Source organism: Falco peregrinus, chromosome 1 (assembly GCF_023634155.1).
Source record: "Falco peregrinus isolate bFalPer1 chromosome 1, bFalPer1.pri, whole genome shotgun sequence".
NCBI classification, from domain to species: Eukaryota; Metazoa; Chordata; class Aves; order Falconiformes; family Falconidae; genus Falco; species Falco peregrinus.
In genome coordinates this window covers 29,180,866-29,202,206 of record NC_073721.1, presented here as the reverse complement: position 1 = coordinate 29,202,206, position 21,341 = coordinate 29,180,866, and the positions used below count along the sequence as shown (strand labels likewise).

General features: G+C 43.4%; 1 protein-coding gene across 2 annotated transcripts in view; it reads right to left on the bottom strand.

Annotated features, from left to right (window-relative positions):
- The window catches only part of ARMH3 (armadillo like helical domain containing 3), a 128,879-nt gene that overhangs the window by 33,044 nt on the left and 74,494 nt on the right, over positions 1–21,341 (bottom strand). For both annotated transcript variants that reach the window (XM_055790299.1, XM_013300510.3), the window contains one exon: positions 2,036–2,114. In XM_055790299.1, the coding sequence (XP_055646274.1) occupies positions 2,036–2,114 (79 nt within the window). The remainder of the gene's footprint in view (positions 1–2,035; positions 2,115–21,341) is intronic.

Below are 21,341 nucleotides of genomic sequence, written 5' to 3'. Positions count from 1 at the left end.
AAGAAGGGTGTATTTTGTGTAGAAAATGTTTATGGAGAGAAGGGGAATTAAGTGAACACGCATGTAAAAACAAAAGGTACAGCTCAAAGAAAAAAAAAAACCACAACAAAGAGACACTGCAGCAGACAAAAAGCAAGATTGACTCCCCCCCACCCCGCCCCATGCTGAACAGCTAACACAGAATGAAAACAACAAATTCTGTTACCCCACAAAAGCCAGACCCTGGTCTTGATCTCTGGCATCCACCATTACCTCTCACGTACTTACCACATGGGACGGCTTCTGACAGAGGGGAAATCACAGTGCAACACACAGACCTGAGCTCACTGGCATAATTGAAAGTGGAGGCAAGAAGTCTCCATCCCTCTCCTCCTTGTGCAGTAAATTGCAGAGCTCTGACTAAACGCCCTCAAAGAGACCATACAGTCCCTCACCACAGTGACATCTCTGTCATTTCTTTGCAGTTCACCAGGGCCTATTATTGCTTTGCTTTGTTTGATGTTCTCCTTATGTTGAGAGAAAGCACGAAGGGAGACAAGAAAAGAGACATCTAACTGTCTTTCAACTTCCTAATCATCTTTCTCAAAATGCTCCATGCATCAGCACTGATTTCATTATCTGCTTGCTCCTAGAGATTTTATTTAAAGAATAACACACACGGAAGAAAGGATTTAACCTGACCTCCCTGAACTGCTGGGGGATGAATACTACACAGACCTGACTGTGAAAAGCTCATTTCTTTCCTCAGACTAACCCAAAGACTACACAACATTCCCCTCTATCCAAGCCTCCAGTTTTAAATTGGGCTATCAAAGGCTTTTCTTTTTTAGGGGCCTGGGTTGATGGCAATCAGTGCATCCTCAATGAATGAGGACTGCTAACAGGAACCACCACCAAGCACAGCTGTAGGTACAGTGACTCTCTGAGGCAGAACAATGCAGAAAAAAAAATAATCAGTAAATTAAAACCAGTCATCTTCTATCCAGTTATATCAAGAAGAGAATGAAAAGCAGTAAGGTCCACATTTTTTCCCCCCACTGCACCAGTACAGCATTCAACCCGAGACTTTGGGGTGTTACATATTACAGATCAAGTAGGGTAATAAATGAAAAGGTTAGTAGGAAGTATGGAAGGGTATCAACAAGCAATAAGTAAAGATATGGACAGAAAGAGAAATGAGTTGCAGAGCAAGAGACGCTCAGGACCTTTTAATAGGCACGAGTGAGGGATCCCATCGAGTAGAAGGAGTGATCTAAGGTGACTCAAATGAGGTCTGGTCTAGACTGCATACAAAGTATTTTCTCTGGAAGGTCCAAAGATGTTGACACAGCTGTGTCTGGGATGATGCCCCCAGTTCACACAGCAGTTCCATATTTTGTCCACCACAGGCTCCTGCAGAGTCATTTACCTCTCCAAGAATGATAAACATATAATCCCAATATTTTATTTTGGGAAACAGGCCATCTCCTCCGTTCCTGAGACCACACACAGTAGCCTATTTTCAAAAAGCCATTTACACATTTATGCAATACAAGCAGGACATGAAGAGAGCATATCAGGCTAAATTAAGGAAGGGAAACCCAACCCTATCACCCTCTTCATTAAAAACCTTATCTTTTCAAAATCTAACACAATTGAAGTCAATTACACTAGAAAATTTCTACCAGCTGTTGCCTCAGTTCTCATCCCCCACTATCACAGAAAATCAAGCTAGCCCCAACAATTCTCTGCCAAAAACTTCCTGCCCCATTCTAAACACCAGCACCCTCAACAGTCCCCAACCACACGTGCTGAAAATGCTGCCTATTTTCATTGTTTGTAACCATCTTTCAGCATTTGCTGGACCAAGATGCCTGTACGCAATGGTAAAATTGGCTAAGCCAAGGCTTCCTCTCACGCACATCTGAACACATCTGAACAAGAGTTCTGCTTTCACCCCACACACTGCTGCCACATCATCAGTGAGCACAACATACTCCTAAACACCTATATTCCAGAGGTCAATATGAAAGAGGTCATTGCACGCCTGGCTTACCTGATCCTCAGAGAGCTGTGATATGTGATTCACTGCAGCGTAAGACTCTATCTTCGGGTTGAAGTGATTGATGATGGCTCTGAAACAAAGGAGGGAAATTTTCAGAGGTCTCAGGAACAGCTTAGGAATGCAGCAGAAATTCACCACCAGCCTGACTCAGCACAGGTGGAACCTGCAGGTGGAAAGAAATAGTTTCTCCCTCACCACTCTATTGCCTGCTCTGCCGAAGGCATGCTCCCTGCTGAGAGGCCAATGCAGATTCACTCACAGGCTCACTGGAAACTGCAGGCACAGGCACTGCCCTAAGCATGGGTGCGCTCGTCCCAGCAGGTACAGGGCTGTGCCCACCGCTCTGGCAGAGGGAATCGCTGCCTTGCTGGGAACAGGCTGCAAATTGCTCAGCGTTCCAGCAGACACAGCACACCTGGCCATTGCTGCCCCATCCTGCTCAGGAACTGCATCTCTTTATCCCTTCCAAAATCAGTATCACCCAACAGTTTGCTCTATGGAACTTTGCTGCCTGATGTGTTGAAGCTGACGTTTTATTGCTTTGGATCTCTGCTATGTTTAAAATGTTGTAGTTGTCCATCACTGCAGCCACTGCTTTAGCTTCTTCCCATAATGACTTTAGACCTCAGTCCCAATTTAGATCCCTAGAGGTAACTTAATGCCAGTGTCCCAAACACAGCAGCAGTAATGCTGATAACTCCTGCTTCTCTGCCTCATTTCTCTCACTGCCTGCACCAACATACCTCCCTTCCCTTCTAGGTGAATCTAGAGCAGGGGTGAGAAATCTAAAATTGAAAGTAAAACAGTAAATGGGGGGGGGAAACTCCAACTGCAGCTGGAGTATTTCCTCTGGCTCTCCTCTGCTTGTCAGGTGCAGCTGAAAAGACAAATAGCAAGACAGTAAAGTCTCCCTGAGCTAGGGTTTGCAACTGGTCTAGTTGGGCTATTACTCACGAGACCCACTGCTGAGGTAAACGCTCATCACGGGAACAGCCCATGTCAGTGCTCAGCACAGATGCGTGCTGATGGTGCCTGGAGAGCACTTGCTCAGCCAAATTACACCGCAGCAGCAGTCAGGGCTTTCACTGTCATATTCATCAGCATGAAAATTCACTCCAGCTCCCTTTGTTGTACTCTAATGGGTTCCCTCCTCCCCACACCTCCTCCTGCAGAAGGGCTTTCAGCTGTTTTCTCCAGATCTCATCACAGCTAAGAGCTGTGCTGGGGTCCAGGAATAAACGCTATTCAGTAGTACCAATCAGAACTAGTAGAAAGAAAACCCACCTGGAAGCATCCTTACTTCTTTAAATACATAGATAAAGAAAAACAGTGTGCAAGGTGTAGGGAGTAGGAGAAGAGTGAAAAAAACCAAAACAACCACCACCACCAAAGAGAACTTGCAGATTCACTGCAACATCCCCAGCCACACACCTCACCAACACACCAGACTCTTCCCATTTTAATCCAACCAGAGAAGCAGCTCCTGTAAGTCACAATCACACTCTCCATTACACAGCTTCTCAAACACGGTGGCTTTCAAGTTGCATGTTTCATGCCTGGCTGGAGTTATATTTACACTCCTACAGGACATACTACAAGCTACTGAAAGAAAAGGGAACACAGACTTACAACTTCACTTCTGGCTTGACAGAAGGTTTGGCAGCTCAGAGGGGTTCAGTGCACTCACATGGTTCCAACATTTACCAGGGAACAGATTTAGCATTCATTTGTATCCACTGCTGTGAAGCACTTGAACATGGGCTGCCTGCTTACAAGTCCCTGCTCGGATCTGAGCTAGTGGAGCGGCACCTGCAATCACAGCTGGGATTCACCCAGGGAAAGCAGAACCAGCAACCAGCTGCTGCTGCAGCAAGAATCAACAGACATTAAGGAAGAGAAAAAATTCAAGTCTCCTTCCTCATTTCCCTAAAGGCAAATGGAGACAACTCCTCAGCAACCAGAAGACGACGTTCACCTGTTCAATTTAACTGAGCTCTTTCACTACAAATAATTCCTTCCCAACCCGACTCTCTACAGAGCTGTTTTCCTGAACCTGCAGCCAGCCTGGGGCAGAGAAGCATAAAGAGCTTGGATTGAACCCTGGCTCTGTGTAGCCAGCTCCTTACTGCCCAGCATAAGCTACACCAAGGCCAGGCTCTGCACATGGTACAGCTCCTCCTCACAGATCTGCTAAGAGAAATTCCATCGCTACCCAGCCCAAGCTGCGATGCAGAAGCAGCACCTTTCTGCATCAGCTGCTCTGATATGCCTCTACTTCTCTTCCATCTCTCAAAATCCATCTTGTCCCTAGGGCATACTTTGAGGCAACTGGCCTCCTGGGCTACTGAGTAACAGCTGGAATTTGACTTTGCAAAGCTGTCACTCCACAGGCATTTGATCTTAGAGACAAGAAGGGACCCGAGCTTTTAAGCACAGTCTCCCCCTTATGGACGATAGAACAGCGGCTTTGCCATCATTAGTTCACACACCAGAATGTAACATCTGAGTCCTTGCAATGTTTTATTTTTACACTGTGATTGCCTTGATTATTGGGATATCAGCCAGTACCTTTGGGGAGAGGGAAGGGAGTGGTTAAATCACTTGGAAAAGATGTGTGATATGCTGTGCTCTTCCGAGAGCTTCATATCAATCATGAAAGAAAAAAAGAAAAAAAATATAAATAAAAACCTTGTGTTTGGTATTTATGAAGCACTTGCATCTTTAGTGCGTTTGTAAAGCAAGGAAATGGTAAAGAGTCAACTGAAAGAACACTACAGCTCCCAACTAGCTGATAGTGTGTACACTTACCTATTTCTACACCACAAAGTCCCTCAGTGGGGCTGGCTATCATTTGTCATACAAGTTTCAGAGTGCTTTCGGGACACAATTCTCTACAGACTAAGAGATGTATGGAGAGATACCACTTCAGAAATGCTGCCGCCTCTGACAGATCCACAGTTCAGCAGTCAGCTGGCAAGAGGAGACTGTCACTGAACACGGGAAGGATGCTGAACAGGCAGAAAGTGAAACAGTGGTTCAGAAATTAAAAACTGGCTCCCAGCAGGTTGTCTTGAGGTTAATGGTCAATACTCAAAGGCAGGCCACAATTGATCTCCACATTCTTTATTCCTTAATCTCCCAGTGACAGTTATTTACAGACTAGCATACCAGTGCTCTCAGAAAAACACACATCTCCCAGGACCTCTTCATGCTCCTCTTCACAGAGCAAGCTACCCAGACACCATGATCCCAGAAGCCATGTAGAGACACATACGAACAAACCTGTATTTTCCTCGGGATGAACAACCTAGGACACTTGCATTTATGTATTTATGCATTTATTGCATATTTGTTGCATTTGTTTATTCCTTTGGGAAGAAGAGAATGATTGCAGGAAAAATACAAAGTTTCCACCCTCATTTAGGAACCTAAGTGCCAATGAATCATTTATTTGTACTAGCTGTATTAATCATGTTATTAGACAATAAAAACAGGTCCCTGCTGTAAAAGGTATTGTACAAATACAGAGCAGTGGAAAGCCTTTATCCCAGAGAGCTAATGATCTCAAATGCAAGGGAACAGGGAAAGCTCAGAGAACAGCGGTGGCAATAGAAAACCCAACAGTGCTGTTACTTACCGAGTGTCACAAAAGATTTCGGTTAGCAATAAACCAAGGACAGAAAGAATACTGAAGGAAGAAGTACAGAACTGGGAAAAAGGAGACTAAAGGGCAGACAGGATCAAGAAAAACAGAGGTGAAAAGACTGCAGAACAAAGATGATCGGAGTAACAGCAACTGACCCTAGCGTAGTCTGTTCCCTGTTAACTGGAAAACTCTTGACTGGTGGAAAGTTTCTACTTTGGCTGTTGTTGAGGCTGCAATAATTGGCCAGTCCTGAACTGACTGCTACTAGCCCCTTCCTCTCCCCAAAACACACAGGCTGAAGGGTGAGAAGCAGGGGTATCTCCATGTGGGCCCTATTAGTTGTTTGGTTTTTTCCCTAAAATGGGGACAACTCCACTGCAGCTCTCACCTTGAGCTATGGTGAGAGAAGGTATACCTTCAGGTGAGTTGCATTCCCCCCTTGCTGTCTTCACTGCAACAGGGCTTGCTTCTGCAGCAGCTGTAGTAGCTCTCCAGCCAGGAAGTAGCATTTAAAAAATTGTTTCTATAAAAATCTTTAAAAACTACCTAGAGGTACTCCTTGAATAACAGAAACAACCAGTGCCGTCCTTCAGAGAAGCTCAGAGTAAAAGTTCCGCAGATTCAGAGTCTGCTGACAGGAAAGGGTTCCTATGAAAACCAATATGGCATGCATAGAAGGAAAAGATTGAATAGATTCCTCAATTTAATTTGCTACTAGTTGTAACATCACATGTGAGAAGTGAAACGCATCAGCAACACTAAGCTACTGATCTCGTAATTCCTAGCATCTTCCAGCCCATGTGCACCCACCATGGCAAGGAACACCACCCTGCCAGCCTTAACTTCACAACAAGCTGGTCTGAGTCCAGTGTGCAGGGAAAGCAAAATCACTATGCTCAGGCTGGCAGCACTTCTTCAGCATGTTTTCTCTGACCTCCAAAATCTCCCCATCAAGTTATTGCAGATGAGCTGTCTAATACCAACTCTTGCTTGACAGCAGCTACATTTCCAGAGTCCCATAAGACAACACTGTCCTCTTGTCCCGAGTAGTGAAATTAAGCACTCTGGAGGTGCTGAAAGAGGGCTAAAGGAAGAACAAAAAGGTTGCAAAGCTTATTACAAAGATGGGAATGCTGAGCCATCATTCACTGCATGAACCTGGTCTTTGCGCCTACTTTACTGGTCTGGTATGCAGTGCCTGGCATAAAAACGTTCTTGTGGATACACAAACATTTCTTGTACAATAAAAGCAGCACCACAAGCTCGCTTCCTCCTACATCCTGTTACAGTGGAGCAGATAAGCAGCAACATTTCGCTGGTAGTCCTTCACAGGAAACAAAGGGTGACTTTATACACACTTCATCTTCTCAGCTGAATGCTCATGCCTGTGCGGTGCACTGGGCAGCAGTGGGCACACCTCTGTCTTCATTGAGTAAAGCTGAATGCACGGCAAAGGCAGCCGGTTCACTTTCCCTTGGCAATAAAAACTGACAGTATCTTAGATGGATAAATACTCAGCACGCACTAAGTTTATAGTGCCACAAAGGCTAGGAACAGGCAGAAGCAGGAAAGGATGTAGCTGTAGTAAAGCAGCTTTATGAAGTGGAGTGTGATAAGACAAGAGACCTGAGGTACAGTGGTTATTGTTCAGGAACAGGAATCAATAAATTACCAGTTTCTCTGATTTGCCACGCTAGTTCCCTCTCCCTTTATAAAATGGGATTAAGAACAATCACCTCCACAAAGTGTTTTAAACCAACAAGGTGAAAAAACCTCAGAATGTTTTACTATGTGGTATGTTGGAAACTGCTCAAGCACAAGGCAGCAAGTAAATTACACATAACACAGAGACCAAAATGAACACAAACCACCTATCCCCTTCCCTCATTCATGCCATCACGATCGTGGCTGCTGGAGACCTGTGCAAACTCCCAGCCACAAGCCAGCCTTCCTGCAGCAAGCTGTGTCTCAGCAAGCTGCTGTTTGGGGCAAGGATCCTGCTGGCATTGCTCTCTTACGCACTTCCAGCACTCAAGACAATAAAACCCCATCTGTTCAGTGCCTGCAACAATTAGATTGAGTTACTCCACATGTACAGCCCCACCTGGCAGGAGGTGAGAGGGTTTAGATTAATAACACATGTCCATGAGGCACTGCTATAAAGTACACATACCTGCCATACCTAAGCTGTGTGCATCAATTAAAAGCAAGCAAACCCCCTGGAATGGTGCACTAAATTCTTCCTTCTACCGTGGTTTAGCTCCAGTCTGTTAAATTTTTTCTGCTCCTACAGTTTAATGAGTACTGACATTAAGCTGAAAGTCCACAACTCACAGTGGGAGGCATCTTCCAGACACAATAATAAACTGCAGGGAAGAATCCAAGACAAAAGGATATTTTAGTCAAAAGCGCTTGCTTTACAGCTCACAGAAAATATCCGAGTCAGCACTGCTGCAATTTCACAGAAGATACAAGCGTGCTACACCTGTTCAGTTCTGCCATACTGAAACCTATTGATTGCGATGACAGGCTCCATGGCAGGGGGAGATACACGGTCTATTTATTTAATAAGGAAAGACAAAAGAGTGCACACACCCCAACTGAGCATCCCTCAATTTTTGGCATAGTTTTACCAAGGCTCACTCTGCAAGGGCAGCAGCAGAGGATGTGCTTTCTGATCCGCCATGCAGCTCCACAGTGCCTCTTTCCACTTGTTTGCTGGATACTAACCTGATACCATCACGGCTTGCAAGATATGCTGATTTTATCTTTATACATCATGTCCACCTTGTCTAGTGGAAGGTGTCCCTATCCATGGCAGCGGGGTTGGAAACAAATGATCTTTAGGGTCCCTTCCAACCCAAACCATTCTATGATTTAAGCCAAGCAAACCAAATACCTCCATGCTCACACTTAAATGACTTCTTGACTAAGTCAGTCCTAGTGGGTGAGCAATTAACTCTTTTGGGACAGTCGCACAACCTCACTGGACACTACAACTATGGAAATTTATCCACTCACATATTTTCACACAGCCAGTGATCACTGGAAACTAGTCTAGATGCATTTCTGTTCCCTTTTCACAATAAGTAGGTATCAAAATTCTTTAAGTATACATAACCGATGGCACTGCTAGTTGAAGTGATATGAATGACAAAGCAAAAAGTATCGCCTAGGCACTGGGAATGAAGCACCGGGCACCAACCTGATCTGTGTTTCCAGTCTTATGCTAATCTGTTATTGACTGTTCTAAAACAAATCTTAGACTTGGTAAGTAATACATTTCTCATCTCATTCACGTAATTTATGAGAGATCAAATGACATATTTTATGGCACATTTCATTGCTGTAAAACACCTGGCTACTAGTGAGAGTTTACTTTTACCAAAGTGAAAGCATTAAAAAAAACAACCCTCCATTACACCTCAATTCCAGAGAGCAGCAGTTATCCAATACCTGCTCACCTCTACCTACAAACAGAACTGGTGCTGTTTGACAGAATACGGAAACGTCACAGATGCAGAGTCTGCCCTCTGGGCTTGGGCTGCTGGGTGCTAGGAACCTGCAACTCAGCCTAAGACATTCAGGATGTGAGAGCTGACCGTGACATGCCAGTACATGGGATTTTGGGCACAATGGCTATGCTTCCACAGTTGTGTTACCAATTTTGAAATGTCAATCAGCTTCTAAAATGAGCAGCTCTCCTTAGCAGGTTTCTTAAAATGGGCTTTTAGAAGGTGCCTACTGCTCTAAGGCCATGGTCCTTGCCTCAATATCTGCACAGAGCCGTAACAAACAATATTAATATGGAAATATCTTTTTCAGAGTCTAAACAACCCTTTCTGCAGCATGTGTTACCCAGTCCTCTTACCCCATATATATTCATTTGTCCAGACTAAGTTCTTCAAGATGTACCAAACAAGCAGAAACAGTCCACAGATCAAACAGGCTGTGGTCTTTCAGTATCTAAGCGCTCTTTGATGCAAACAGCACAATACTCCCTAGTAGCCAGGTGTTTTAGAACAATGAAACATATCATAAAAACACTGCCTCAACAGCAAGCACAGCCCTTCAGCTACGACCACTTTTAACTCCCTCAAGTACAAGGCAACCTGCTCTCCAAAACAAACAACAATGTATCCAGAAGGTAAGGAAAAAAACAAAACAAGGGTGTGTGTGTGTACATAACCATTTGACAATGGCTTATCAGACAGGTTTGCAGAGTCACCCTCAGAAAAGAACTTCTGGCAAATATTATTCTCTGCAAGCACTGTAAGTGGGTCAGCATCTACCCATTACTTCATAATTCACGTTAGACTGCCATCCAGGCCTCCTGAGACACAAGACATTGCAAAACCTCAAACAGGATCAAAACCTTAAATATTTTAAATTACTTTTATGCTCATTAGTATCTTAATTAGTATTTTATCACAGGATGTTTAAGGAAGCAGACAGTCCAGCTTCTTGTATGTTGCATTTAGTGCAGAATGCCGTATTGACTACACACATCAGCTTCCAAACATACCAAGCAGACAGTGAAATTTAAAAAGTTTATGAAGCATCCCACTGGGACCTTTTAAAGCTCTCTGAAAAAGGCAGTAAGTATGGCTGCTAGTCTAATTAACGTAGTGAACACTTGCCATCAGCCCCATATTATCTACAGTGTGCAGAAACAACTCTCATTACCCCATTTCATCAGGCATGAGCCAGCAGGTATCGCATGTGGCCCCGAACACCCTGTTTGCAGACAGTGGCAACAAGACAGCGACTTCTCTCTTTAGGTCACATAACACCTTATTCTACCGACTCACAGTAAAACCTGTGCCTGTGACAAAAGGCCCAGAGGGAAAGGCAGGCACTGAAGCATTAGTCTGGATTGAGCGAGTAAAGGGTTAGAACAATACAATCTAGTCGTGAAATAGCTGGATATCGAATGACATTAAGAGAGAGGGGAGAAGGAACATTGCCTAAGCAAGAACCAACTACGGTCCAATCTACTTCACAAAGGAAATGAAGCTGAGCGCCACAATGATATTTAATTAACTTAATTACACCAAGTGTCAGATATGGCTGTACCTGCAGAGCCACGAAGATTTGAAAGTGTTTACAATTTTAACCTTTCAGACACTACCAGCTACCATGGCGACCAAAACCCACTATTTACAGTCCAATCCTCTGAAAATAGAAGTTACTGCAAACCTCACAATATTTTCTTATCAGACAGGTGCAAATGAGAATCATATTTGTTGATAAATGCCTGATGGAAGCAACTAAAGCAATGCCTTGCCTTCCAAAATCCAGAACCAAGACTAAAGTACGGACTCTGATGACACCATCCCCACACCCCAAGTGAATACCACGTCCTCAATAAGGTGTCACCACACATCACTTGGGACAAGGTGAAGTTGGTTTTCAATGCCAAGGAAAGCTGTGGAGCCAAACAGCATTACAGTGGAATGAATGGTACTCTTGTTATGGTATTTGTTTCACGTCTGAAAGGCTGGAGGATCTGTAGTTGATTAAGATTCTGTTTTCCTGAGATAGTGTGCCTGGTTTCCAGACCAGTGGAGAGCTTCACCTCACCATAGATATATAACTCCTTTGCTGTAAGTATTTAATGTGCACTCATCTTCTTTCTTATTTAATTCCCCTAACCAGACCTGCCTCCCTGAAAGCCAAACTCCCTCCATCCCCCTGTCTGCAGATCTCATGCTCTGCTCCCATTATCTAACGGGTGATGACCAAAAGCAAGTGATTTATTGGAGCTGAACAAGTTAACAACCGACTTAGTGACAACAGGCAAGTATTAAATCCATTGTGACTGCAGAGTAAAATGCCACACTTTAACGAGCCTGTGTGCATGGACTCACAGTTATCGGACAACAGTGGGGACTAAAGGAGAACTGGACATTAACTCATCGTTTGGGCTGTGATAAGTGGCAAATTTTTTAATTGCCTGCCTACACCAAGAGTTTTTCAGAAGCACTTCAGCAACGTTGGGTTGGGTTTTTTGTGTGTGTTTGCTTTTACTTTTATTTTGCACATCCTATCCTGCACCAGATTTCAGGCAGATGTGGACAAAACCCATTCAGGTGAATTGGCTGTTGAAGGACAAATGTTTGGGGACAAACTGTCCCATCTCACACAGAGGAGTAGAAAATTATTTTTTTCTGAAACACCCACACTCCCCTCTCACCCATTATCATACCTGACATACATAGCTGTGCTCACCTCTCTGACAAAGCTTTGGTTTTGTAATTTATACCAACATTTATTTTTTCTGCTCTGTTCTTTGTATGGGTGTGACTGAAAGCAAGGCCAGTGAAGTGCATTTTCTATTTCAAAAGTGAAGTACGGTTCTCCAATCTAAAACAGTGGAGCACCAAACATTTTGAAGTTAATTGCTGATGTTTTCTTATCAACTTAAAGAAAAAGCCCAACTCTTACAGTGCTGTTATTGATATACCTTTTATGCTTTAAAAGTTTTAAAGTATTTTCCAAGGCTCTCACAAAAACACAAGGCAAAATCAGTTACGTGATATGAAACAGGTGGCAGAGGATCTGCAATGAATAAAAGAGGCCTGGACTTTTTGAAAAGCACTAAAGGTTTGCCTCTGCTTTTTCCTTGCAATAGCTAATACACAACTACACACGGGACAGGTCCATTGGTTCTAACAGGGCAGTAACTTTGGACAGTTCAAGCTAGTTTCTTTGCAAAGCTTAAGCTGCACAATTCTTAAACCCGCACCTCCAATTAAACCTTCCAGATCTTGGGCTAACCTGCGAGTTGTGCAACCCAGACAGTGTTTTATCACAGCCCTTCTCTTTAAACACAAAGCATCCATGGATTCAGTTGTCACTGACAAGGTTGTTAGACACTCAGCAGATGGGGAAGACCGCACAACTTCCCAGATTCAGCAACTACAGCTGGGGTCACATTAAAAAAATGTTACCTATAATCAAATGAAAATCCTGGAAAAAACAAGCAAACGATGTAAAGAGTCAAATGCGTTGTAGCTATTTGCAAAGTAACTAATACCAAAGAGGAAGTCACCACACTTGATTGAATTAATTTCTGTAAGCTCTGTTTGATTCAGAATTGCTCAAGCGAACACCGAAACAATCCAAGGATTTAAAAGCTGTTGAAATCTGGAATTGTCATTTTATCATTGCACTTGTATCGGCAAAAATGCAGCAATGACTACTTGTATTAAGATATTTGATTCTTCCTTTTTTAGCTCTTCCATTCAAAGACCGAAGGCAATGCTGCTTTCCTGCTCTACTGCTGCTGCAGGCTGAGTCCTATTTCTGAGCCACTACACCAGTCTTCTGCCTGCATGCAAGGGGCCAGGATCTTTTTTCCTGGTGTTGCTTGTGAACCAGCATTAGCAGTATGATCTCAGCACTAGACACATTTGAGGTAACAGTGCTGCCATACGTTATGAAGGGAAAGCTGCTCAATTTAAGCATTTTGTGACATATGGAGGAACGAGCATACCTTACAAAAAAAAGGCATTCAGCATATATACAGGTCACTATTGCAAAGCTTTAAACTGCCAATAATTATTGCACATTTCTGTGAGTGATACTGCAGATTCCCCCACATTTAAAGAGAAAAAAACCTTGCATTGCTTCTGTTACCTTGGCTAGTATTCATTCTGAGCATATGCATAGTTACTTAATATCGATAGGTGCACACTTCAAAGTTTCTGACAATTTAACACAGATCAAACACTGCTCTAGCCTAACTGATACAGCATTTATTGCCAGGTAAAACACTATAAAAATCTTGCTCCAAAAATACTAGTCAAACTTGAAACAGAAAACCTGTTAGTGCAACATAAAGCAATCAGGCTGTTTACTGTTCACCTACCAAACCCTGTTTTCCCTTCACCCACAATGCACTTAAGTCATCATTTTCCTGACTATATTTAAAAAGCATTCTTCGCCACCAGCTCTCCAGTGCTGTGTAAGTTAGCTTGCATAGCAAAATTTCCTCGCCTGCTGCAAGACTCCTAAAGGAATTAAACAATGGAAGTTAACAGAGAACTCTATTAAATAACAGGTCACATGATTACAAACCCATTCAGTATCAAAGGGATTAATTGCTGCTTTAACAGTTGTGGTGGGTTGACCCTGGCTGGATACAGGTGTCCACCAAAGCCGCTCCATCACTGCCCTCCTCAGCTGGACAGGGGATGGGAAATATAATGAAAGGCTCACGGGTGGAGGTAAGGACCTGGAGATCACTCAGCAATTATTTCACAGGCAAAACAGATTTGACTTGGGAAAATTAGTTTAATTTATTACCATTCAAATCAGAGTAGGACGAGGAAAAATAAAACCAAATCTTAAAAACACCTTCCCCCCCACACTTCTCCCTTCTTCCTGGGCTTAACTTTACTCCCAAGTTCCCTACCGCCTCCCTGGAGTAGCACGGGGGGACAGGGAATGGGTTGGGTCAGCCCATCACAGCTGTCCCTGCTGCTCCTTCCTCTGCAGGGGGAGGGTCCTCACACTCTGCTCCTGCTCCAGCGTGGGTCTCTCCCACAGGAGACAGTCATCCACGAACTGCTCCAGCGTGAGTGTTTCCCGCAGGCTGTGGTTCTTCACCCACTGCTCCAGCGTGGGTCCCCCCCATAGGGTGCTGTCCTTCAGGCCCAGCCAGCTCCAGCCTGGCCCCCCAGGAGCTGCTCACTGTGGGCTGCCACCAGGTCACAGCCCCTGTGGGCATCTACCTGCTCTGGTGTGGTGTCCTCCATGGGCTGCAGGTGGGGATCTGCTCCACCATGGACCTCCAGGGGGACGACGACAGATCTGCTCCCCCATCAACCTCCCCAGGCTTCAGGGGGGGATCTGCTCCACCACGGACCTCCACGGGCTGAGGGCACAGCCTGCCTCACTGTGGGCTCCACCACGGGCTGCTGGGGAACCCCTGCTCCAGCACCTGGAGCCCCTCTGGCCTCCTCCTGCACCGACCTGGGGGGGCTGCAGAGCTGTTGCTGTCACATATATTCTCACTCCTCTCCAGCTGCAGAGCAATATTTTTGCCTTCAATATGTTATCCCAGAAGACGCTACCACCATCGTTGATAGGCTCAGCCCTGGCCAGCGGTGGGTCATTGTTGGAGCCGGCTGGTGTTGGCTCCATCAGACACAGGGGAAGCTTCTTGCACCTCCTCACAGAAACCACCCCCCATAGCCCCCCCTGCCACCAAAACCTTGACACCAAACGCAATACAAACACCAACATGTGCTAGCTGAGCAACACAGCAAAAGGGATATGGCTGTGCCATTTGATGCTAATAAGCAATGACACTTACCAGTTTGAGAGCACCACGGCTTGGCAACATGTTTACCATGCAAAAAAGAAAACTGCATAAACCACTTTCTGAAAAAAAACCCACACCACCAAAAAGCAAAAAACAAGGGAGAGGGGGGAAGAACCCTGAACGCTACTTAAAGGGCAGAGCTGTATTTGGCTTCACAGACATGCCACACTGTGATGCTCAAGAAGATATATGATCAAAATTAGAACAGAGTTGAAGATCCCTTTCTTATAAAGGATTTCAAATTTAGAAATCTGGCTTTGTTTCAAATTCCAAATAAAACTGTATGACCTTTAACCTCTCCATTAAAATTTCATATTTATCCTTAACTTGAATTGATCAAAAACTCTGGAAAAAATTCAAGATTTCAGTTCAATTTTGAAACAGATTATTTAGGAGAAAAATTGTAAAAAGAAAAATAAAAAAAATCATATGTGTTGAAAGCATCCAACTATTAAAAAAAAAATGCAGTGAGGATATTTCAAAATAAGAATTGGCAAATACTGAAAAGTGGTTTGATTTCAGCCTTCCACTGGAAAATGGCTACATCCAATTTCTTTCTAATCTATCTCTAAAATAAACCCCCTGGCTCCAGCACAGAGTATTTCATTGCACAGTGCACATATACACACCACAGACCCACTACATGGTCAGGACTAATAGTTTGCCACGGAGTAGGAAACTAATCTCAAGATTTATGGATCTCTAAGCCTTCAGATGCAGCATCTCTGCATTCAGCGGAGACACACAAACTGCTCTGTACAAAAAGTCACTGCAAGATAAATGTGGCCACAAGCCCCTGACTTGAGGCCAGAGGTGCTGACAGCAGGACCAAGTCTGGGGTGTATTATTCCAGGCTGGCACACCTGTTTGTGGCTCAGCATGTTTGCCATTCTGCCCTAATAGGAGCCAATCTACTTTCCCTGACCTTTACTTCCCACAATTCTCAGAAAGCCTGAAAAATTAATATTCAGGTGACTTCTAAGGCTTCACTCTGCATAGTGATGAACAGGGAGAGACCGCAGAGAAACGAAGCACCTCTCAGCCTCAATGCAAGTGGCACTGGAGAGCAGGAGTAAACAGAGTGCTTAACCTCCTGAATAGCAATAACAAAGCTGAATATCAACAAACCTTAATGACTTACTGCCCCAAAACACCTCTGCCATTATTCAACAAGCAGAATTAAGAGTTGGCATGAAAAGAGCAAAGACAGAATTGTAGTCCCTACAAGACTGTCTGCAGTCACGCATTGGGGCAGCTAATGAAAGCTCCAAAATCAGGCTGTACTGGGCTTTTTTATATCCTCCCTCGGACTAGCTCTTCATGACCCAATCGCAGACCCAGTAATAGAGTGCTGCATCAAGTATTGACTCCCTTTCCTGTTTACTTAAATGGGTTTTAACATATCATCAATCATACCATCATTTTTAAGTGTTTTTAGCCGTTTCAGGGAAACCGCAGTCAGACAGTTACCTGCTAAAGGTCACGTTCTCTTCCAGCTCGAGCAGGAGATGGGATTCACCACAGCCTGCTCGACTGGGGCAGAGTTCAGCACAGTTTACTTTCTCCTGATGGTGAGCATCATTAAGATTCAGTTCCTGCCCTACCTTTACACGTAAAGCGCCAGTCACAAATTGCAGAGTGCCTGCACGCACAGGGATGGTAGCCTCTTTGGAGCACCAGGCTGCAGACCCTGCAGCTGACTAGCAGGGCCTCTTGACACCCTGACCTAAAGACTCAAGCATCCTCAAGATCCCAGTGTTTAAGAACACAAACGCTAAAATAAACACGTATTAGGGGGGGGGGGGGGAGTTGCCAAAATAAACAGCATATTTAACCCTTCTCTGGGTTTGAGGCCAATTCCCAGCATGATTTTCTGCTCCTGTCCCTTAATTCCACGACTAAATACGGAAGGCTGAGAAAACCTCATTCAGTAAAAACTTATTTTTAAAGTAAGAAATAGACTTAAAAAACAGACTCTCTGGTGTCAGAGGCATTCAGCTTTCTTTTGCTATTACAACTTAGTAAAAAACTCTTGCCATTCTGAAACCCATTGGACAAAATCCCTGCTCCCATATAAAAACTGAAACGTGTATGGCTGAAAATATAAATCACGAAAGTGGTATTCCTATCAGGAGGTTAAACTAATGAGTTACTTCTCCACATTTCCTTGCAGCACAACTCCTCCATCCTGGCCCTTACTCACTGAGCACAGCCATCATGGTGACTGAAAACTACAGAAAAATTAAAAGCTTCCAGCCCACTGACATCTTCTGGAATCTCGTCCCTGTCTTGTGGTCTTAGGGGCAAAAACTCCTCGAAATAAGTCTCAGGACAGCCCTTCTGTTTAATTGCTACATGGATGAATGTCAGTACGTCTAAGGCTGGTGTACAGGAGGAGAAATCTCTCAGTGCAAAAATACAAGCCTGAAGCATAGGAATCCAGAGTGAATTTGCCAAGTTTTAAATGCAAAATGAGATCTTTGATCCGGTCTGTCATGAAACTGCAAGTCAGTAAATCAGCTTATTTGAACTTCTGTGTATCACAGGCTGTTGCATTTTTCAACATGATCCTTGCACTATGTAGTCTCTTGCCAGTAGCTAGCTAAAGCATCTTTCACAAGGGTATTCTGTTGAGATACAAACAGGGGAAGAATACAATTCCTTCTGTTGTTTACCACATTGGTTAATTACCTATTAAAAAATGGGTACCCAGTATGCAGTTCCAGCTTGGTTTCAGTTCTAGACTTACGTTCCTTTTCTGTTTTGGCATTTTGTCTTCTCAAAGTTCCTCAAACACTTTGAAGAGCATACCTCAGGTTTTGTTTTAAAGATTAAGATACTGAAATCTTGAAAGCTTTTTTACTACCCTCTCATAACTGAGGCTTCTCTGTCCTTTCTCCAATTTTTCAATATACTTTTTGAAATAGACACCAGGCAAAAGTGCAAAATATATATGATCGTAAAATCACTTTCTGCTCCTGCTATTTTTTCAAGGGTCAAATAAACCTTTTTAGCTGAACATTTCATGAGAGACCCAGAGTAAAGCTGCCAGTCAATGCTTCATGAGTCACTGCTTTTCAAGGAACAGGCCCCTTTTGCAGACTGGCACTTGCTTTTTCATGAGCTGCACTGCCTGACAGGTTAAAAAGCAATTCAGATCACATTGCCTCATCCACTTCCATGATTTAACCTTCTGCCAGTCTTCCAGTAACTTGAAAAATTTATCAGAAATTCTTTTGTCCTTTCTGATCATTGAAAAAACATGTAGCACTATTTTCATAATCACCTAAGGAAGCCTACCTTCTACATCCTCGCCTTCTGGGATGCTCCGTAACAAGTGCTTTATCACATGATTTATTCTGCAGCATTGTTGTTGATGCATGCTGCTAGCTCCAAAAGAGACATTATAAGGTTCACATGTTCATTAAACTTCAGTAACTCGTGCTATAAAACTAACATACAAAGGTTCTTAAATACCTCTTCTCTCTACTGTCACAAGTTTTCTGGTTGTGCAAATAAGCTATAAGGTATGCATGTCAGCGAACAATACTTGGAGAACCAATGGGGAAAATTTAAAGCCAAGTCTGACCAGCAGCAATCTCAACGACTTCTGAAGTCTCCCCCTGCACTGACATTCAAGAGCTCTGCAAGTTCTTGGTAACGAAGGCCGAGACATGACCCCAAATTCCTAAAAACTCTCTGCCAATGGGCAACATGGTTCATATGGTTTGTCTGCTTTAGCCAAGACAACGTGCTTGACACTGAGCAATTTGAAGCAGAACTAGTGAGTTCTGAAATTGTCTTATAGCTGTAGTCTGCAATATGGTATTTGATCACATCAGCAGTTTCGGGGCCATCAAGTGCAGAAAAGTGACAGGAAGACAAGTCCCAGCTCTGAAAATAGGCTGTATCCATGTTTCCTCTCAATTAACAATGCTAATAGCATGTAAACACATTCTTCATCTTGCAACTGTGGTAACTAACATCAAGTAACTGCCAGGGAAACATTGATTAGATTGAATTTATGAGCATACAAATACATTCTGTCTCCTCTGCGGGAACCACTGTCCATCAGTTGATCTCTCCAATGCAGAGAACCCAAGCTGCCATGACCACAGACCACGTTGAAGAAAAATCAGCCTCGATATTCTGGATATTTCTAAGAGAACAATCTAACAAATACCACATCCCTCTACCTTTTTGCTTTCTTTACACATAGCAGACAAAATAGAGCAAAAATCCAATTAAATTTCTAAAACCAGGTCACCTCTAAAACTCCCATATACTTTGTACAAGATTGCCAAGGAGTTCTCATACAGATCTGGACCTAGTCCAACCTGAAATACATTTTGGTGCCCTAAAGCCCACAGAATCTCAAAAGGACAAATTATTCATCAATGTCCCCTACTAAAATGCATTCTGCAACGTTGCTAGCACAAAATGGCTGTTTGCTATGAGTGGCTAAAATTATTTATTTAGTATATATACATATAGCCTCTGAAGCACTGCAATCCTTCTGACAGAGGCATACAAACGTGAGGATTATGCAGATAAGTCACAGGTGCAGGGCTGGATTTTACTGTACTTCTACTGGGTGGTTAGATATATATGATTTAAAATAGTTTCACATGAAGTTTTGTAATATTTTAATGTTAAAAGCTCTTGTTTTATAAAGTTGATTACCACTTGATTAATACCTTCCCACCCCTGTGTACCGAACTAATACATTAAGCTAGACTAAGATGACACACTTTTTGCTTCACAGGTATTGAGAAACTCTTAACTACGATTAGATTAGCTCAGTTCAACCCAGATCAAAATGATTTCTGCGATGTTCCTACAGCTTATTTTACCTAGTACATCTGCATTATTTATGGCATTTACACAAGGAGATTTGAAGGCTTTCATAAACTAAGACACAAATCAATACAAGCTCTTAGCAGATGGGGCCTTGGTAGGGTTCCATAGCAGCATCGTTCCACACCGAACAAACGCTTTCAACTGAATAACTGGTAACACAGGAGGAGAGGTTTGCTTACAAAGTTGAGAATTGGAGGCACCCGCAGCACCCAACCTTGCAGTGAGTACTGTACCTGCCTCATTGAGAGGATAAACAGCCAGGGCTAGGTCTGCATCCAGTAGGTCACTTAAACTACTTCACATCAGACTGCAAGCAATACCATAGCTGTTTCATCTCCCTCCCCAGGCTAAGATGAAAAGGCCGTAACACAGATGGCTTTCCCTGTCAGAGGCACCATGGACTGGGGAAGGAACGGATGGGAGGCAAGTTCAGTCTGGCACTCAGTCAGGTCAGCAGCGTACTCCAAAGACGACGCTACTCAGCTTCTGCCATGTTGGTGCTTGTTGTAGGCAGCACCCATCGAGGGGCAGAACTGGTGTGCAAAATCATCACCGGGCAGGAGAACCAGCTGGAGACAGAAACCCTTAGTTCCTCAGCGAGGGAAAGACCCTCCCCACCTCCATACAGATGTAGCCCACAGCTGGGCCCACATGGGATGGCAGGTGACAGTAAGATACATGGTTTCACATCTGCCTGTTTCCAGATAATGCTCTTTGAATTCACCTTGGCTGATCTTTAAATGCTCTTCACATGGAACAGATCATTATTTGAGGCACTTACAGCAGAGATCTTCCGCCCTGATCTGTTTGTTTTCCTAACCCATCTAACTTGTGCACTGAGAATTCATAATTGGGTGGTTTGGGGTTTTTTTTGATTTAGTGAAATTGAAGTTTGTCTTCAGAGATTTTGGCAAAAGAACCTTTTAAACATCTATTTATAGAGCAGTGCATGGGGATCTGCAGTAGCCAGAAGGAAAAAGGAATGAAAGATAAATTATCCAACATGAACTTCCTTTAGAACAGTCACCTGCAGAAGAAAAGGATTACATCCCTGCTCAATTCCTTGCTCTATGAAGGCTCAGTAAAAGGATTAGTTCCCTTAACAAAATTTAAACCCCCCTACACCCACAGCCTTTAATTTTTTAATTTTTTTTTTAAATCAAGGAAATCTCAAAAGGTCCCACCAACTCAGCCTTCTTTAGCTGACAAACAATAAGCTATTGAACTTATGAAGACCTTTTTCCCAACTGTTACATTTGAAACAGGGCTAGCAAGCAAGAAAAGACAAAAAATCCTGTTAGTCTTGATTAAAATCATGCCTTGCTCAGCTGACACAGGTTTTACTTTCATGAGACTTATGAGTTCATGATCCTGACAGCTCTCTAGGAGTTCTTTCTGGAGAAAAAAGGAACAGTGAAGATGACAACTGAGATTCTAAAGTAAAATCATGAGGGAAGAAA